Below are 20,890 nucleotides of genomic sequence, written 5' to 3' on the forward strand. Positions count from 1 at the left end.
AGCTTCGGTCTGCTTTTAAAAACCCCAGGCTCACTGTTGAAAGCAATCAGAGGCAATCAGCGCAATAAACAATTAACAATCTCGCCTGATACCTCCAGTGACATTGTGACGAAGGATCCGAGAGCATCCTCTCACACTCTCTCTCTCTGCGCCGACGCCAAACCCGCCACCCACAACATTTCAGGCCCATTTAAATTCTGCATTACATCCAGTCAAACTATGCTATATTGTGGTGTGTGTCTCTGTGTCCAGCGAGTGTCTGTTGCTCATGTTGTGTGTTTGCAGCTAATTGGTTGGAAGCACTTGTGTCAGTCTGGTCTAATGTGTCCAGTCTCCTTAGATAGGGCGTGTTCAAAATGAATCTCTCAAGAACAAAGACCAGAGGAGGAACCTCAGCAGTGAGAGGAAGAGGTCAAATGCATGAATCAGATATTTAATGTGATATGAGTTAGAGCTGCAGTAAGAGGATGAGTTTAACTGGAAGCTCTGTCTCCATGTGCTGTGAGTTAGAGCTGCAGTAAGAGGATGAGTTTAACTGGAAGCTCTGTCTGCATGTTTTGTTCACAGGGTCCAGGTAGAAAGAGCAGGGTCACCTGCACCCAGCTGCCTGTCTCTGAAGAGTGATGATTCAATGGAACCTCCTCTCAAGATCAGAAGAGAGTTCACAGGTGATCAAAGGTAATTAAATAGGTCTAAATTGACACTACTATTTAACCCCTTAACCCCAAGCATTTAAAAAGGCAATTTCCACCTGGTTTGCACTACTCTTAAAGGTCCAGAAAACTAGATTGTGGTTATATTCCTTAGAAGTTACAACAGTTTTTCTTCTCTCAAAATCACATATTTCTCTCAAAATCACATATTTTGAATATATAACAGAGATGAATCAGTTCTAACATGTTTTTGGAAGTTAATTTCTTACAGCTGTTAACATTATGCTGAATGTTGAAATACAAATGTTACGGTAGCTGGAACGAATTAGCATTAATTATAACAGAAAACGAATATTAGTTTGAGTGGAACTTGCTTTGCTGCTTCTGCCGTTACTCACTTAGCTAGAGATTTCATCCATTAGAAGCTTTGCAATAGAAAGAGACGGTCTGTATCTGTCGCTGCTGCAGTGGCTGATTGCAATGTCAGCTGTAAGTGTGTTGTTTATATTCCGAAAATTCCACTAGTGTCAATTAATGGGAATTTTTCTTGGTAAACATAAACAAAATATAAATAGAAAATGTAAATAAAAATGGTAAATATCTCAAGAATATTCGCACTATTGACACAAAAAGCACAAGCAACTAGGTGAAGCTACTAGATAAAAAAGGTAGGTCTTGCTAAAAAACTGTAGGAGTAGTGTACAGGATGTTGACTTCATGTGGAATAAGAAGAAATAATAAGGAGAACACTAAATTCACTTCAGTAAACTTACATGCCCACCAGTAGGGCTCTCACATGGTCTAGAGCACACTCTCCGAACGAATCAAAACTTTCTAAATATTAAAATAATGCCTCTAATTGAGATTTGCGTTTTCAAGCTCTTCAATTACTTTCATCAAAGTGAAAAAACCATTTCTTCTATCCTCTATAATTATGAATGCGTTTCATAGTACAATGCTAAGCTGTTTTGTGAGCAAGCTCGCTTCAGTCTGCAGGCACTCTCTGCTTGTCAGCACAATCTGCATTACGCACAGGGAGTGGAGGCAGATACGCACTTAGGTTACTAGTAAATGGCTGGACCCATAGACAGCAACGAGGGCTCATTTGACAGGTGACAGTCTTGTTTAATTCATTCTGTAACTTGATTGACTTAAAAGTAAACCTATCGCTGTTCAGATAACCAAATGCCTACTGAACAAAATACTATACGTAAAGACAGCATCGGGTGGTCAGATATGCCGGCCAAGTTTCAGGTGGATGCATGACAGATAGAGTTAAAAATGGCACCTGACCTAGCTAACAGGCTTAGCTTGAATAAGAGCAGAAGCATTTTGGATTACAGAAACTCTTACATAGACAAAAGAACCATAAAGACACGGGTATTGGGTATACCAAAAGTGAATGCAATGTAAATACATTACATGTGGACATTCTAGATAATGTTTTTGGTGATCTGAGGTGTTGTTCTGAAAACTTAAATAGCATACCTGTTTCATGCAAATATGTGAGACCAAGTAACTATAGAAAGTATGTAAAATTAAGTTTTATGATGTGGGTTAGTGTGCAACAGGCGATTGGGGGGTGGGGAGGCTCCTTTCATTTTACTGACATTTATTGCCATTAGCGCTGATAATGGAGCGAGTGGCGTTGTTGGCCAAAAAGGAGTCTGTTGCACGCGTTGAGCTTGAATTTGTGATGTGTTCGTAGCCCCTTTTTTAATAAATTGCTCATTTTTACTTTATCCCCATTCTGTGGGCGCCACTGCCTATACCACTAGGGGGCAGGAGGGAAATATACCTTTGAAAGTCACTGTCACCTTTCAGGTGTAGGTGGGTGTATTATGTCACATTCAGGTGTATGTGGGGTTTATTATGTCATCGCCAGATGTGCAGTGACAGAGCTGTGGTAAGAAGATGAATTTAACTGGAAGCTCTGTCTCTATGTTTTGTTCACAGGGTCCAGGTAGAAAGAGCAGGGTCACCTGCACCCAGCTGCCTGTCTATGAAGAGTGATCATTCAATGAATCCTCTATTCAATTTCAGAGGAGAGTTCACAGGTGATCAAAGGTAATTAAATAGGCTTACATTGACACTACTATTTAACCCCTTAACCCCAAGCATTTAAAAAGGAAATTTACACCTGGTTTGCAGTGCTCTTAAAGGTCCAGGAAACTAGATTGTGGTTATATTCCCCAGAAGTGACGACATATTTTCTTCTTAATGCTTCTTTCACGTTTTTGACCGAGTTAGAACCATTGAATTGTAATAGACACGGTTAGATTATTGCGACCTCTTTAGCAGACATGGGCAGATTGGGTGTGTATCCTGCGCTCATTAACATTCATACATGTAAGACACATCATACAGTATGTAAACCGTTTCTCATCGCTAGCTAGGTCAGAGCTGGTTAGAGCAGACTGTCCCATGCAGTACCCAACAAAATGAAAGAAAGCAACATAAACTAGGCGTTCCCATCGTATAATTTAACCTGAAGATTATTCAACTGGTAACAGCATTGTAACACTGAGCTACTGTACACTAACATTACACTCTATAGCAGTCTCAAATTCTGGACATTACACCCACATAAAGAAAGGCTTTGGTTCCACATGTCTTAGCTTGAAAACATTTAATTGTTGCTAATGGTAGGCATCCTTACCCGTCCAGCACGTTCTGCGAAAAGATATTTTGTTCAGAGAAGATGGGCAATGCAAATACTAACTGCACTGGTTATTGTAACACTGGAGTGCCTGTGGGCTCCAGAATTAAAACTCATTTCTTGTAGGTCTCTTCAATTTTGGCAAAAGAAAATAATGTATTGCTTTCTCCACATCCAGAGAAGGGGCAATGCTTAGGCATTTTCAATGTAGCTTGCCTAGTGTGCACAAAAGTGGCAAGAGCATTATTTGCACATTACATGTAGAAAGAATTTCACTGGACTTAAGGGTTTTGTTACATAACTAACACCCAATGAACCCTGCTTATTAAAAACCTGGCGTTTAGCCAAGGGGGAGAGCAAGCCAATTTCGGCACAGGCTTTTATTTGTTTTTTCTTTTTTTTGTTTTCTGCAATAATCGTTTGAAAGTATTTCTGGGCCATTCGTGAACGTAAAACAGTAATAAAATGACACATCAGCAAAGAATTCACAGATTGTTGTGCAGATAACCAACAGCAGTGAAATGTTGCAATGGGTTTTCTAAGACATCCCAAAACCTTTCCAAATTGCACATTTTAGATAACGTTTTGAACAGGTTATCTACACTACAAAAGAAGTTTTCTTCACTCAAAATCATATATTTTGAATAAATAACAGGTGAATCGGTTCTAACATGTTTTGGGGAGTTAATTTCTTACAGCAGTTAACATTATGCTGAATGTTGAAATACAAATGTTACAGTAGCTGGCAGGAATTAGCAGAAATTATAACAGAAAACTAATATTAGTTTGAGTTGAACTTGCTTTGCTGCTGCTGCCGTTACTCACTTTGCTGGAGATTTCATCCATTTGAAGCTTTGCAAAAGAAAGAGACGGTCTGTATCTGTCGCTACAGCAGCGGCTGATTGCAATGTCAGCTGCAAGTGTGTTGTTTACATCCCGAACATTCCACTAGTGTTAATTAATGGGAAATTTTCTTGGTAAACATAAATAAAATATAAATAAAAATGGTAAATATCTCTAAAATATTTGCACTACTGACAAGAAAAGCACAAGCAACTAGGTGAAGCTACGAGATAAAAAAGGTAGGTCTTGCTGAAAAACTGTAGGAGGAGTAGCGTACAGGATGTTAACTTGATTTGGAATAAGAAGAAATAATAAGGAGAACACTAAATTCACTTCAGTAAACTTACATGCCCACCAGTAGGGCTCTCACATGGTCTAGAGCACACTCTCCAAACCAATCGGAACTTTCTAAATATCGAAATGATGCGTCTAATTGAGATTTTCAAGCTCTTCAATTACTGTTATCACAGTGCAGAAACCTTTTCTTTGATCCACCATAATTATGAATTCATTTCATAGTACAATGCTAAGCTGTTTTGAGAGTGAGCTCGCTTGAGTCTGCAGGCACTCTCTGCTTGTTAGCACAATCTGCATTACGCACAGGGAGTGGAGGCAGATACGCACTTAGGTTACTAGCAAATGGCTGGACCCATAGACAGCAACGAGGGCTCATTTGACAGGTGACAGTCTTGTTTAATGCATTCTGTAACTTGATTGACTTAAAAGTAAACCTATCGCTGTTCAGATAACCAAATGCCTACTGAACAAAATACTGTACGTAAAGACAGCATCGGGTGGTCAGATATGCCGGCCAAGTTTCAGGTGGATGCTCGACAGATTGAGTTGAAAATGGCACCTGAACTGGCTAACAGTCTTAGCTTGAATATGAGCAAGGGTATTTGGGATTACAGAAACTCTTACATTGACAAAAGAGCCATAAAGATGCAAGTATTGGATATACCAAAAGTGACTGCAGTGTAAGTGCATTACATACGGAATTTAAAACGTTTTTTCTGAATGATTGTTTTGGTGATCTGAGGTGCTGTTCTGACAGCTTAAATGGAATACATTTTTTCATGCAAAAATAAGAAAGGCAAAGTAATTATGGAAAGCATGAAAAAAAACATGTTTTATGATGTGGGTTAGTGTGCAATGAGCGATTGGGGGATGGGGAGGCTCCTTTCATTTTACTGACATTTATTGCCATTAGCGCTGCTAAGGGATCGAGTGGCGTTGTTGGCCAAAAAGGAGTCTGTTGCACGCGTTGAGCTTGAATTTGTGATGTGTTTGTAGCCCCTTTTTTAATAAATTTCTAATCTTTACTTTATCCCCATTCTGTGGGCACTGCTGCCCATACCACTAGGGGGCAGGAGGGAAATATACCTTTCAGTGTCACTGTCACCTTTCAGGTGTAGGTGGGTGTATTATGTCACATTCAGGTGTATGTGGGGTTTATTATGTCATCGCCAGATGTGCAGTGACAGAGCTGTGGTAAGAAGATGAATTTAACTGGAAGCTCTGTCTCTATGTTTTGTTCACAGGGTCCAGGTAGAAAGAGCAGGGTCACCTGCACCCAGCTGCCTGTCTATGAAGAGTGATCATTCAATGAATCCTCTATTCAATTTCAGAGGAGACTTCACAGGTGATCAAAGGTAATTAAATAGGCTTACATTGACACTACTATTTAACCCCTTAACCCCAAGCATTTAAAAAGGAAATTTACACCTGGTTTGCAGTGCTCTTAAAGGTACAGGAAACTAGATTGTTGTTATACTCCCCAGTAGTGACGACAGATTTTCTTCTTAATGCTTCTTTCACGTTTTTGACCGAGTTAGAACCATTGAATTGTAATAGACACGGTTAGATTATTGCGACCTCTTTAGCAGACATGGGCAGGTTGGGTGTGTATCCTGCACTCATTAACATTTATACCTGTAAGACACATCATACAGTATGTAAACCGTTTCACATCGCTAGCTAGGTCAGAGCTGGTTAGAGCAGACTGTCCCATGCAGTACCCAACAAAATGAAAGAAAGCAACATAAACTAGGCGTTCCCATCGTATAATTAAACCTGAAGATTATTCAACTGGTAACAGCATTGTAACACTGAGCTACTGTACACTAACATTACACTCTATAGCAGTCTCAAATTCTGGACATTACACCCACATAAAGAAAGGCTTTGGTTCCACATGTCTTAGCTTGAAAACATTTAATTGTTGCTAGCTAATGGTAGGCATCCTTACCCGTCCAGCACGTTCTGCGAAAAGTTATTTTGTTCAGAGAAGATGGGCAATGCAAATACTAACTGCACTGGTTATTGTAACACTGGAGTGCCTGTGGGCTCCGGAATTAAAACTCATTTCTTGTAGGTCTCTTCAATTTTGGCAAAAGAAAATAATGTATTGCTTTCTCCACATCCAGAGAAGGGGCAATGCTTAGGCATTTTCAATGTAGCTTGCCTAGTGTGCACAAAAGTGGCAAGAGCATTATTTGCACATTACATGTAGAAAGAATTTCACTGGACTTAAGGGTTTTGTTACATAACTAACACCCAATGAACCCTGCCCATTAAAAACCTGGCGTTTAGCCAAGGGGGAGAGCAAGCCAATTTCGGCACAGGCTTTTATTTGTTTTTTCTTTTTTTTGTTTTCTGCAATAATCGTTTGAAAGTATTTCTGGGCCATTCGTGAACGTAAAACAGTAATAAAATGACACATCAGCAAAGAATTCACAGATTGTTGTGCAGATAACCAACAGCAGTGAAATGTTGCAATGGGTTTTCTAAGACATCCCAAAACCTTTCCAAATTGCACATTTTAGATAACGTTTTGAACAGGTTATCTACACTACAAAAGAAGTTTTCTTCACTCAAAATCATATATTTTGAATAAATAACAGGTGAATCGGTTCTAACATGTTTTGGGGAGTTAATTTCTTACAGCAGTTAACATTATGCTGAATGTTGAAATACAAATGTTACAGTAGCTGGCAGGAATTAGCAGAAATTATAACAGAAAACTAATATTAGTTTGAGTTGAACTTGCTTTGCTGCTGCTGCCGTTACTCACTTTGCTGGAGATTTCATCCATTTGAAGCTTTGCAAAAGAAAGAGACGGTCTGTATCTGTCGCTACAGCAGCGGCTGATTGCAATGTCAGCTGCAAGTGTGTTTTTTACATCCCGAACATTCCACTAGTGTTAATTAATGGGAAATTTTCTTGGTAAACATAAATAAAATATAAATTAAAATGGTAAATATCTCTAAAATATTTGCACTACTGACAAGAAAAGCACAAGCAACTAGGTGAAGCTACGAGATAAAAAAGGTAGGTCTTGCTGAAAAACTGTAGGAGGAGTAGCGTACAGGATGTTAACTTGATTTGGAATAAGAAGAAATAATAAGGAGAACACTAAATTCACTTCAGTAAACTTACATGCCCACCAGTAGGGCTCTCACATGGTCTAGAGCACACTCTCCAAACCAATCGGAACTTTCTAAATATCGAAATGATGCGTCTAATTGAGATTTGCTTTTTCAAGCTCTTCAATTACTGTTATCACAGTGCAGAAACCTTTTCTTTGATCCACCATAATTATGAATTCATTTCATAGTACAATGCTAAGCTGTTTTGAGAATGAGCTCGCTTGAGTCTGCAGGCACTCTCTGCTTGTTAGCACAATCTGCATTACGCACAGGGAGTGGAGGCAGATACGCACTTAGGTTACTAGCAAATGGCTGGACCCATAGACAGCAACGAGGGCTCATTTGACAGGTGACAGTCTTGTTTAATGCATTCTGTAACTTGATTCACTTAAAAGTAAACCTATCGCTGTTCAGATAACCAAATGCCTACTGAACAAAATACTGTACGTAAAGACAGCATCGGGTGGTCAGATATGCCGGCCAAGTTTCAGGTGGATGCTCGACAGATTGAGTTGAAAATGGCACCTGAACTGGCTAACAGTCTTAGCTTGAATATGAGCAAGGGTATTTGGGATTACAGAAACTCTTACATTGACAAAAGAGCCATAAAGATGCAAGTATTGGATATACCAAAAGTGACTGCAGTGTAAGTACATTACATATGGAATTTAAAACGTTTTTTCTGAATGATTGTTTTGGTGATCTGAGGTGCTGTTCTGACAGCTTAAATGGAATACATTTTTTCATGCAAAAATAAGAAAGGCAAAGTAATTATGGAAAGCATAAAAGGCATATTTTATGACGTGGGTCAGTGTGCAATGAGCGATTGGGGGATGGGGAGGCTCCTTTCATTTTACTGACATTTATTGCCATTAGCGCTGCTAAGGGATCGATGGCGTTGTTGGCCAAAAAGGAGTCTGTTGCACGCGTTGAGCTTGAATTTGTGATGTGTTCGTAGCCCCTTTTTTAATAAATTTCTAATCTTTACTTTATCCCCATTCTGTGGGCACTGCTGCCCATACCACTAGGGGGCAGGAGGGAAATATACCTTTCAGTGTCACTGTCACCTGTCAGGTGTAGGTGGGTGTATTATGTCACATTCAGGTGTATGTGGGGCATATTTTGTCATCGCCAGATGTGCAGTGACAGAGCTGTGGTAAGAAGATGAATTTAACGGGAAGCTCTGTCTCTATGTTTTGTTCACAGGGATTTGCTTTTTCGAGCTCTTCAATTGCTGTTTTGAGAGTGAGCTCGCTTCAGTCTGCATGCACTCTCTGCTTGTCAGCACAATCTGCATTACGCACAGGGAGTGGAGGCAGATACGCACTTAGGTTACTAGCAAATGGCTGGACCCACAGACAGCAATGAGGGCTCATTTGACAGGTCAATCAATTATTTTTCATTTGTATAGTGCTTTTAACAATGGAGTTTCGTCACAAAGCAGCTTTACAGAGATCTGGCCCCCAAAGAGTAAGCCTAGGGCAACAGTGGCAAGGATAAACTCCCTGACTGATAACAGGAAGAAACCTTGAGCAGAACCGGACTCAGACACCGGTTTGTTATGGGAATGGCTTACATGAAAACAGATAAATTATTATATATATAATTTATTTGTTTTATAACAGCCAATCCAGTATTAATTAAGTCCAAGCAAAGGTGACTCCGGTCACATAGAGAGATGGGCAGGAACACCGATGGGTGGCATGGTCAGACAGCCTGCGTGTGATAAGGAAAACCCCAGCAGAATAAGGCTACGGCAGCATAGCTAAGGGAAACAGAGGCAGGGGCCAATGCAGCCATGAGGGCAGGCTTGAGACAGTCATCACCAGACCATGACCGGTTCAGCTTAACACAGCACTACCAATGATGATCCAGCGATAGCACTAACCGCTCAGTCCACCAGAGACTCTATAGCTATGCCCGCCACCCACTCCTGCCCCCCGCATCATTCAGAACAATAGCTAAGAGACAGATTTATTTAAGCTTTTATGTATTATATCAGATTTTCAGTGGGTCAAATGTTTTACATACACTTTGTTAGTATTTGGTGGCATTGCCTTATAATTGCTAAACTTGAATCAAACGCTTGGGGTGGCCTACCACAAGCTTCTCATAATGCTGGAATTTTTGCCCATTCCTCCTGACAGAACTGGTGTAACTCAGTGAGGTTTGTGGGCCTCCTTGCTCAGACACGCTTTTTCAGTTCAGTCCACAAATTTACTATGGGATTCAGGTCAGGGCCTTGTGATGCCCTCTCCAATACTTTCACTTTAGCCGCGTTTCCACCACAGGAACTATACCCCGGAACTAGGAACCTTTTGAGGAACTCAGTGCGTTTCCACCGCAGGAACTAGGGTCTAAATTTAGTTCTGGGGGCTTTGTTTTACCCCCCAAAACGTTCCTGCTCGGGGGGTAGTACTTTCCGAAAGTACAGGAACCTTTTGGGTGGAGCTTGCAGCGCTGAACATTTCTGATTGGTCGAGTACTCGTAGCATTTGTGTTTTTTTTTTTTTGTGTATTTATTTTCCGCCATTACCCGCCATGTTTGAAAATATGCAGCGGCAAACCAATTTATTTTCATAATAACTTCAAATCAAACTTGTATGTTATGCGGCGCAGTAGCCTACTTTTGGTTATAGCCTGTCAACGTCTTGGAATTATAACGTGTGCTCTTCTGTTCTTTTCTTGCTTTAGTATTCGTTTTATAAAATGCTAAGCATTCGTGCTGGGACAGCATATTACGTAGGCTACCAAAACATTCAAACGGATTAATTCGGTTGCTGAATATTTTCTTCCGGATTTTCTTTGTTAGCCCGTTGTAATTGACTCAAAACGTTTGATACAGTTATGTGAGGTATGCGGTAGTTCTGCATAATTAACATTGGTGATACAGTACAAGCAAACTGGAAATCACCTTCCGCACTTTTTATCCGGGTAAAATAACAGGTTAATTCTAGTAATCTTCCCTTTAGCTTTTTCAGACTGCCATAATTTTACTCAATTTTACTGCCATTTTTCAATTCCACGAAAAGACCAGGAAGACTGTGGACTCATTTATGGTGCATGGTTCGCATCTGGAGGGCACACTTCGCTGCTCGGCTAGCAGTAACTTCGAAGGAAAGCAAACGGTGGCTGTACCACTACTAATTTACATTTTCACGCAAGTCCGAGTTTTCGTTCTATTCTTGTCATTTTGCGATTAGCCTATATGGAATTGACGACGAGAAAGTAATAAAACAGCAAATTGTTTACAACGTGTGCATGTTTTCTGCTGTTAATGAATGTGTTTGAGAGGATATATGAAAATCAATAAATACAAAAGTAACCATATATAGTCATTGTTGGTAACCCGTTGTATATAAGTGGAATAAACCCCTCCGGGCTGTCCCGGTTATTAGAAAATAATGTAGGCTACTTTGGTGGTAGTATGGGGTTACAGAAGAAATCATATGACAGATGGACCGACGACAACGTCAGTGGGCTAATTTGCCTAATCTTTTTTTTTTTTTAGATTAGATTCAACTTTATTGTCATTGCACAGAGTACACGTACTGAGACAACAAAATGCAGTTAGCATCTAACCAGAGGTGCAAAAGAAGCAGTAAAGTGCAGTAAGGTGTCTGTACATACTGAATAAATATGAATACAATATTGATACAATATTGATAAATAAATATGGATACAATACAATGTGATATAAACAGTATAGACAGTTATAAACAATATAGACAGTGGATTGGTATAAATATGATAAATATATTATTAGCAAGGTGCGGCAGTGCGAGGTTCAGTCATTGGAGGGGGGGGGGGGGGCTGGGGGGGTCCAGGTGGGTGTATCCGGGGTGAGGGGTGAGGGGTGGGGGGGGTTGGGGGTCTGTCACCGTGGTGCAGAGCTCAGCAAGGTGACAGCTGAGGGGAAAAAGCTGTTCCTGAACCTGCTGGTCCTAGAACGGAGGCTCCTGTAGCGCCTCCTGGAGGGAAGGAGGGCAAACAGTCTGTGGCTGGGGTGAGAGGTGTCCCTGGCGATGCTGCATGCCTTCCGCAGACACCGCTTGTGCTGGACAGTCTGAATTTCTGGGAGTGCAGTGCTGGTGATGTGTTGGGCGGTTTTCACCACCCTCTGTAGTGCTTTCCGGGCAGAACAGCTGCCGTACCAGACTGTGATGCAGTTGGTGAGGATACTTTCAATTGTGCAGCGGTAGAAGTTCACCAGAATCTGAGGAGGCAGATGGGCTTTCCTCAGTCTCCTCAGGAAGAAGAGTCGCTGGTGAGCCTTCTTGACCAGGGTTGAAGTGTTGAGGGCCCAGGAGAGGTCCTCAGAGATGTGGACGCCCAGAAACTTGAAGCTGGTGACACGCTCAACCTCTGTCCCGTCGATGCAGATAGGGGTGTGCATGCCTCCTTTGGTCTTGCTGAAGTCCACAATGAGCTCCTTGGTCTTCTTGGTGTTGAGGGCCAGGTTGTTGTCAGCGCACCACGCCGCCAGGTGCTGGACCTCCTCCCTATAGGCTGTCTCATCGTTGTTATTTATGAGACCAACCACCGTTGTGTCGTCTGCAAACTTGATAATGGTATTGGAGCCATGTACAGGAGTGCAGTCATGGGTGAAGAGGGAGTATAGGAGAGGACTCAGCACACAGCTTTGTGGGACGCCGGTGCTCAGGATGAGGGTTGAGGAGGTGAGGTTGTCTAACCTAACATACTGAGGTCTGTTGGTTAGGAAGTCTAATATCCAGTTGCAGAGGGAGGGGTTGATACCAAGGTCCCCAAGTTTGGTGATGAGTTTGGAGGGGATGATAGTGTTGAATGCTGAACTAAAGTCAATGAACAGCATTCTTACATAGGTGTTATTGTTATCCAAGTGGGAGAGGGTGGAGTGTAACGCTGTGGAGATGGCATCCTCCTTACTCCTATTTTGACGGTAGGCGAATTGGAAGGGGTCCAGTGTGGGTGGTAGGCAGGATTTGAGATGAGCCAGGACCAGCCTCTCAAAGCACTTCATGATGGTGGAGGTGAGTGCAACAGGGCGGAAGTCATTTAGGCTCGCTGCAGAGGAGTTTTTCGGCACTGGCACGATGGAGGTGGATTTGAAGCACGTGGGGACAGCTGCTTGGGCCAGTGACAGGTTGAAGATGTCAGTCAGGACCTCAGTCAGCTGCCCAGCGCAGGCCCTGAGCACGCGTCCGGGGATGCCATCAGGGCCAGCAGCCTTGTGTGCATTGATCCTGCTCAGTGCTGCACACACGTCGGTGGGGGCGAGAGTAAGGGGCTGGTGGTCTGCAGGGAGTACAGCCTTTATGGCCGCCTCCTGGTTGTCCCTGTCAATGCGAGCGTAGAAGTTATTAAGCTCGTCAGGGAGGGAGGTGTCGCTGGTTGGGGGGGAGGTGTAGGTGGGTTTGTAGTCCGTGATGGCCTGGATGCCCTGCCACATGCGTCGGGGGTCGGAGTTGTAGGTGAAGTGCTCCTCAATCCTTAGCTTGTGGCTGTGCTTGGCCCTCTTGATGCCCCTTTTCAGGTTAGCCCTGGCTGAACTGTAGGCCTGCGCGTCACCTGATCTGAAAGCAACGTCGCGTGCCTTCAGCAGTAGGCGGACCTCTCTGTTCATCCACGGCTTCTGATTGGGGAATCTTCGCGGTACTTTAGACCCCGGTGGAAACGCAGACAACCATTGGCTGAAGGAACCTTTTAGTTCCTGGTAAAGTAGCTCCTGGGACTGAAAGTTCCGGGTAATTTTGGTGGAAACGCGGCTTTTGTTGTTTTTAAGCCATTTTATTACAACTTTGGAGGTATGCTTAGGATCATTGTCCTGCTGGAAGACCCAGTTGCGACAAAGTTTTAACTCTCTAGCTGATGTCTTGAGGTGTTACTTCAGTATTTCTAGATAATCCTCCTTCCTCATGATACCATCTATTTTCTGAAGTGCACCAGTCCTTATTCCAGCAAAACACCCCCACAACATGATGCTGCCACCCCCATGCTTCACAGTTGGGATGGTGTTCTTCGGATTAAAAGCCTCACCCTTTTCCTCCATACTTAGCGCTGATCATTATGGCCAAACAGTTCAAGTTTTGTTTCATCTGACCAGAGAACACTCCTCCAAAAGGCTAGGTCTTCGTCCTGGTGACCATCTGCAAACTTAATTCGGGCTTTTTTATGCCAGTCTTGGAGTATGGGCTTCTTCCTTGCACAACAGCCTTTCAGGCCATGGCGATGTAGGATTCTCTTAATGGTGGATGTAGATACTTTGGTACCTGATGCCTCCAACTCCTTCACCAGTTCCTTTGTTGTTGTCTTGTGGTTCAGTTTAATCTTTCAGACCAAAGTTTGTTCAGTCCTGGCAGTTCATTTGTGCCTCTTTCCTGAATGATGCAGTGTCTGTGTGGTCCCAAAATTTTTATATTTGCATACAATTGATTGTACAGATTCTCATGGTACCTTCAGTTGTTTGGAAATTGCTCCTATCGAGGAACCGGACTTGTGGAGGTCCACAATTTGTCTTCTGAGTTCTTGTCTGAGTGGCTTGGATTTTCCCATGGTAACAAGAGCAAAAAGGCAGTGGCTCTAAAGGTAGGCCCTTGAATACAGCCACAGGTGCCAAATAACTCCCAAGTAACTCATAATTACGACAATTGGCTAATCAGAAGCTTGACATCAATTTCTGGAATCTTCCAGACTGTTTCAAGTGACAATGAACTTGGTGTATGTAAGCTTTTGACCCTCTGGATTTTGGATATAGTAAATTAAAGCTTAAATAAATCTGTCTCTAATCCATTGTTTTAAAATGCCTTCTGATGTGAACAAAGCAGATACCCTAATTGACTTGCCAAAAGAAATGTATGGTAACATGACATGTGCAGAGTTGCGAAAAACTGAGTTTGAATATCATTAACCTGTGTGTATGTAAACTTTTGGCCTCAACTGTAGATCTCTATATCTTCATATCTGGCGGTCTGTCTGGCTAGAGCTTCTGTCAGGATTGGCAGAGTTGATGAACTGCCCTCAGGCTGTCCTCTTATGATGACAAGGAAGGCAGGGTCGTTATTTTGATCAAGCAACTCAACGTTTGCTTAACCTTATTCATTATTCAGCTAGCGATTGTGACATTAGCCACTTAGGGCGCTAACTACATAGTTAAGTACCCACTTGTTTAAAGATCTAAGTACTCCATAGCACTTCTGTCAATCTACCAGCAGTAGACAGCCAGGTGTCATATAAATTGACTATTTTATATGCGTGTTCATACGCAGGGCAGTAAAGTAAACAAACTAAAATAGTGCAGTGTCACTTGTCAGTCTCTTACATTAGTCATGTCTCACGGGTAACCTGTGTACATACAATGATGAATCCCAGTTTGTGTCAATAAACGTTTAATGAAACAACCATCATCCTCATTCATCCAACAAATACTACAACAGGAAGCCTAGCAGCTGCTAATGGGTTGGTTATTGGCTAGCCAGCAAGCGATAGGTTCTTAATCAGATGGGCCAGCTAATGTTATCTAGTTCTTGGCGTGCTAAGTGGCTAATGTTGCAATCCCCCAGCTGAATAATGAATTAAAAGCTAAGCAAATGTTCCAAATGTTTGAGCACTGGATCAAAAAATAATGACATGTTCATTTCCCAATGTTAGTTGCTAAGAGTAGCTGGATGACACGTGTGCACTTCAGCGTGACTACACATTTCTCACAGGAATCGTAGCCAGTTGACTGTTAACTTCACTGCAATGGTGATCGGACTTACACGAAGCAAGGGCTAGTGTGATGTTGGCCTTTATTAATCGCAATTCTATGAGGCCGTATGATGTAGCTAGCACATCTGTTTACTGTTACTTGTTCAATGGAATGTTCAAAGTAAAGCTGATCGATTACAGCTGAAATCTTTATATTTAAAGCCAAGTTCACAGTAAAACACAAGCAGGTCGAATCACAAAACTGATCATTCCAGGAAGCAACTGGTAGTTCAACATCCAAACTCCTCAAAAATCCCCATCTTCAACTGACTCCCATACAAATTTCTCACAATTTCCCCCCGTACCTCCTTTTAAAATCCCCCATCTGTCATTGACCCAAACACATTTTTATTGTAACACTTCCCCAAATAATGTTTTTAATCCCCTACATTTAGGGGAATGTTCTCCAGTCTGGCAACCCAGTCATCAACCCTGCTACCCTGACAGCTGTATAGCTATCGATGCTAGGCATATGTATTAATATTTGCTCCTGTGCACAAATTGCTGAGCATAAGATATAGCTAGCAAGCGACAGTTTGTGACAGAGGAATGACTGCGAGTAGGCTATTCACAGTAGTCTAGCTAGCTGTCCCTCTCTAACTAACACATACACATGAGTAAATAAACACATTATGTATTTATGTACTGTGTGACAGAAGACTTACTGAGTGTCACAAGGCTATACATATTCAGAATAGTCTAACTAGCCCTCGCTAACCAATATAAATGCATATTATTTAAGTATTTATTATGTTTGTATCAGAGCAATGGAGTTTAGGCTATATGTTTTAATAATAGTCTAACAGCTAACATCTTTTATCTTTATTTTAATTTTTAAATTTTTTGCATTTTTTTTGCGAGGGAACACAATAATATTTTAAACAATGTTCACACCCATGTCTCTTTAGGGAATACGTACGTACTAAAATATTATTAATACATATTTTGGGTTTGGCAGTGAATGGATCTGCTTCGGGTACTAGTACACGCACCAGGGTGCATTACCCTATCTAACAGGGAGTACTATACATCTCCTCTACTAAACAGGAGGAATACCAGTAAACCCCCCAGTATCTAGGAGCAGATCCAAACAGTAGGTGATGATGGGGTGGTGGAGGGTGAGTGCAGTTCTGAGCAGCAGCAGTGAAGCAGGCAAAAGCAGCACAGGCAAGCAGCAGCACTGAGAGGTCTGATTGGTGGTTCCATTGGTGGTGTGTGCCTGTGATTGGATGGGTAAGAGAAGAGTGTTGTGTGTATCCAATTGGATGATTGTGGAAACGCACGAGTATGCGGTTAATGGAGCCAACCGATTGGTCAGCTGCGATTTTTGAGTTTCCTGACAGAACTTGCTTTGTGCATTCTGTGAGTACCACTCATTCATTTCTAACTCGGATGTGTGTACAAGAGAGAAACTATGCAAATGGTTCAGTACACATTATGTAAAACAGATTCTTCTGGATAGAGCTGCTGTAAAAGGATGAGTTTAACCTGAAGCTCTGTCTCCATGTGCTGTGAGTTTGAGCTGCAGTAACAGGATGAGTTTAACTGGAAGCTCTGTCTCCATGTTTTGTTCACAGGATCCAGCAGTCACTGAAGTCCAGCTCTTTTAAAGAGAAGAGTTCAGATAAATTATCTTCCGCAAAAAAGGTATGAGATCCTTTTTAATTGGTTATGTGTTTTCTTTGTGCAGTAAATCCATTTGAGTATATATAATGCCTAAATAATTTAGTGCAAGGATAATGTTTACAAGTGCCTGACATTGCCCTTAACATTAATAACATTGCACCTTTTTATATTATTCATGACCATCTAAAGTGGAATGTAATATGAACACAATAAACCAGCTTTTTAATTTAAAAAATGCTCTATTTTAATAATCTTAGCGCATGGTCTAAAGTGCATGGTACAAGTGCATTTAGGTTTTGTCCAAACCCAATTATACTCGTTTATAGTGGATTATTTGAGCGCAATGTAAGGCACAAGGTTCCAATGAGCTGATCCTACTGTCTTAATTTATAGGTGTGTCCTGGGCATAAACATGTGATAAACCAATCAGCATATCATCTCACAGTCCTTATAAAAACCACCTGCACTTGTACCTTGGTGGATTGATAATATAATGGTGGATTTTAAAAGTCTTAGAAAAAAATGATTTACCTCTGTCATAAAAGACCTGTTTCTGTGCGAGTCCATTAAAATTCGGAGATCTAAAAAATGACCATCATGCACAGTGAATCCCGCAGAACATATTTGAAAATAAATCATAAAAAGGTCATTTAAAATTCTGAAATCAATGCAGTATTCGCTGGGCAATGTTGTGGATCTCTTCCATCAAACGAACCATTTATATATGAAGCTGCTCTTCTGCCAGCTGATTCCTCCTCGCCTGTGCTGCTGGGGTATCTCGGTTCATTAATATGCATCAGCACATACAGTTCAGCATCCCGCCTTCTAAAGTCCTATAATGTGTCCTCATTTATGTCTGAGACATCCATGACTTTGGCAATGTTATGCAACATACAACACACCACAAAGAATATTCAGGCCTTCTGAGGGCTGTATTGTAAAGTTCCACCTGACTTATGCAAACATCTGAAGTGTATTTTCAGCATTCCAAACGTCCTCTCTATTGGGCTAAAGTGCATGTTTTTGTGAGTTTTCGATTGAATGACTATTCACAGACTCTATTATATTATCTTCAGCCGTGTCTTTAAAGGATAGCCATTGTCCCCTAACAGCCACCCCTCCAGGAGGGGAATTCCCCTTGAAGACTGCAGGTATGACAGAGTTGGCCAATATAAAGGAGTCATGTCTTTATCCAGGATAATCTGCAAATGCATGGGTAATCATATGGCACATCTCCTGGATGTTGATGGAGTGGGCTCCCCTATGGTTCACATATATTATGGCCAGTTTTCTTTCTCATTACTGCGATTGTCTAATTCAGATCAATATTGATCTATTATGACGTTATATTTATTATTGTGTATTTTTGATATACACAATAATAATCCTTCACATTGTAATCTTGGTGTGTTTATGCGCCCCTGTGCGTGTAACAGGCAGGAGGGTAAATGGCGTTTATGTAGGTGCACATTTCTGTATTAATATTGAGCCCTTAAAGTAGCAATACGGTTTTTAGTTAGTTTTTTTTAACACTTTCAGCTGGATCAAAATTGCGATACGCCTGACCACACCTGATCTTAAGACCAACTCGCCCAGATGGGAGCAAATTCATTTGCTATTTAAACAGCGCCAGCTCCGGACAGGAAAATGACTGTGTCAGTCTGAAAGTAGCAATTCAGTACACAGTTGTCATTTACTAAATGTATTGCACAGAGAAACTGCATTATTCTATGGAAATTCTTGATTTATCACGAGTAGTATCCCACATAACCACATAAATCAATCAGGAGCATGTTTGGTGTCTGGAAGTCTCTTTTCTAGCTGTCAAACACTTGCCACAAAAAAGGGATCCTGGTGCGTTTACTTGAGCATTTAGTTCAGCAACTGTAATAAAGAACACCTTGTGAAGAAATGTTTGGTTCTCCCATCTAAAAATTTTTAAGTAGCTGTTTCCATTAGCACTTTTAAGCTTGCTGTACTTTCAACATTCTTTGGATTACAAAATCTTTGATCTGGTGACAATTCTGTTATGTTGGCTGAGCAAAGATAAATAAGTTGTATTAACTTTATTTGACAATATTGACTTAAATTAATATTGAGGTATTCAGCCAACAAAATATTATTTTTTCTATAAACTACATTATACTCTATTCAAATACAAAAACAAAATAACCAAGTTCATGTAACTGAGTATTTTACACTGGGCCAACCTAAATAATAAAGGTGTTTGTCAGGGGAAAAAAACAAACAAGACAAAATTCCATCCATCCATCCATCTGGTCAGGGTTGTGTGGGGGCTGGAGCCAGTCATCATGTGTGTTGGGTGGGTCCGGCCGGGATTTTTGGAACATTTATCTAATTATTATTTGATAATAATATTATTAATGGTTAATTATGATTAATTAACATACTCGCCAACCCACCTCTTCGTGTGTTTATTTCAGTTTCTGAAACAGCACACCTCTTCCTGTTTATTTCACACTGATACAACACACCTCTTCATGTGTTTATTTCACACATTGATACAGCACACCTCTTCATGTGTTTATTTGACACTGATGCAGCACACCTCTTCATGTGTTTATTTCAGTCTCTCCTGAGCACTCTGATGAAGCTGAAGAAGGATGAGTTGAAACAGTTTCAGAGCCATCTGAGTCAGGATTGCCCAGAATGCCTTAAAATTCTGTCTGAAGATCCTTCTGTACTGGATAAGTTTATGAAGATCAATAAATTATTGGAGAGTCATCAAATTGCTGATTACCCAGAATGCACTGAGAGAGAGCAGGAGGATCCTAATGCCCTGTACATAGTTGAGAAGATGCTGGAGACCTGTGGCAGTGAGAGGTCTCTGAAGATCACACTCCACATCCTGAGGAACATGAAGCAGAAGGATCTCGCCGACTCACTGGAGAGAGATGAGCAGCACAGTAAGAGCTTTCTCTCATTGCTAATGTGTGTCCATTCAAATGCTGAAATTAGTTATAGCATCCACACTTTCACTGAATTGAAAGTGTGGATTCACTGGATTCACTGAATGTAAAACACTTAATTTAATCTCATTTAATCTCATGTACATTTGCTTACCCCCATAATCACTGCTTGATGCTATAGTTTCATTGAAATGCCTTTGTGTGCGCATTGGTTGTGACATTTTCTATATGTAATGTCACAACCAATGCGCACACAAAGGCATTTCAATGAAACTATAGCATCAAACAGTGATTATGGGTGTAAGCAAATGTACATGACATTAAATGTCCCTGAGGGGGATTCAAAGCAGGAACCTTGTGCTCAAAAGCCAGTGACTAAACCACTGTCCCATTAGACACACTTCCCTGAGGTTGTATCCAGGGCTAAAGAGCACTCAGGATAAAAATATTAGATTTTAAAATTACCCTGCGACCTTTAAAGACATTATCACAAGGACACGTCCACAAAATAAACCTGAGAAATGAAGTGTGGAAGGACATTTGAACCCATTTTCAGTTTTTTCCTTCATCTTTATTGGACAAATGCAACAGTATGTACTTTCATTCTGATTTGTTGTATTTATGATGAATTATAATCGCAAGTTATGTAATACTGTGTGAGAGGTGTGTAACACTGTGAGAGAGGTGTGTAATGATGTGTGAGAGGTGTGTAACACTGTGAGAGAGGTGTGTAATGCTGTGTGAGGTGTGTAACACTGTGAGAGAAGTGTGTAATGCTGTGTGAGAGCGGTGTGTAATGCTGTGCGAGAGGTGTGTAACACTGTGAGTGAGGTGTGTAATGCTGTGTGAGGTGTGTAACACTGTGAGAGAGGTGTGTAATGCTGTGTGAGAGGTGTGTAACACACTGAGGTGTGTAACACTGAGAGAAGTGTGTAATGCTGTGTGGGAGCGGTGTGTAATGCTGTGCGAGAGGTGTGTAACACACTGAGTGAGGTGTGTAACACACCGTGAGAGCGGTATGTA

General features: G+C 41.3%; 2 protein-coding genes across 5 annotated transcripts in view; one reads left to right on the forward strand and one right to left on the reverse strand.

Moving 5' to 3' along the window:
• The window catches only part of LOC135242400 (protein NLRC3-like), a 1,894,071-nt gene that overhangs the window by 1,758,007 nt on the left and 115,174 nt on the right, over positions 1–20,890 (forward strand). The window contains exons 40-44 of the mRNA XM_064313443.1: positions 568–678; positions 2,610–2,720; positions 5,697–5,807; positions 16,889–16,958; positions 19,528–19,864. Coding sequence (XP_064169513.1) covers positions 568–678; positions 2,610–2,720; positions 5,697–5,807; positions 16,889–16,958; positions 19,528–19,864 — 740 coding nt within the window. The remainder of the gene's footprint in view (positions 1–567; positions 679–2,609; positions 2,721–5,696; positions 5,808–16,888; positions 16,959–19,527; positions 19,865–20,890) is intronic.
• LOC135242408 (NACHT, LRR and PYD domains-containing protein 3-like) overlaps positions 1–20,890 on the reverse strand; it is a 421,399-nt gene that overhangs the window by 315,725 nt on the left and 84,784 nt on the right. The gene's annotated exons all lie outside the window — the stretch shown is intronic.

The sequence above is a fragment of the Anguilla rostrata genome, chromosome 16 (genome assembly GCF_018555375.3).
Source record: "Anguilla rostrata isolate EN2019 chromosome 16, ASM1855537v3, whole genome shotgun sequence".
Classification (NCBI taxonomy): Eukaryota; Metazoa; Chordata; class Actinopteri; order Anguilliformes; family Anguillidae; genus Anguilla; species Anguilla rostrata.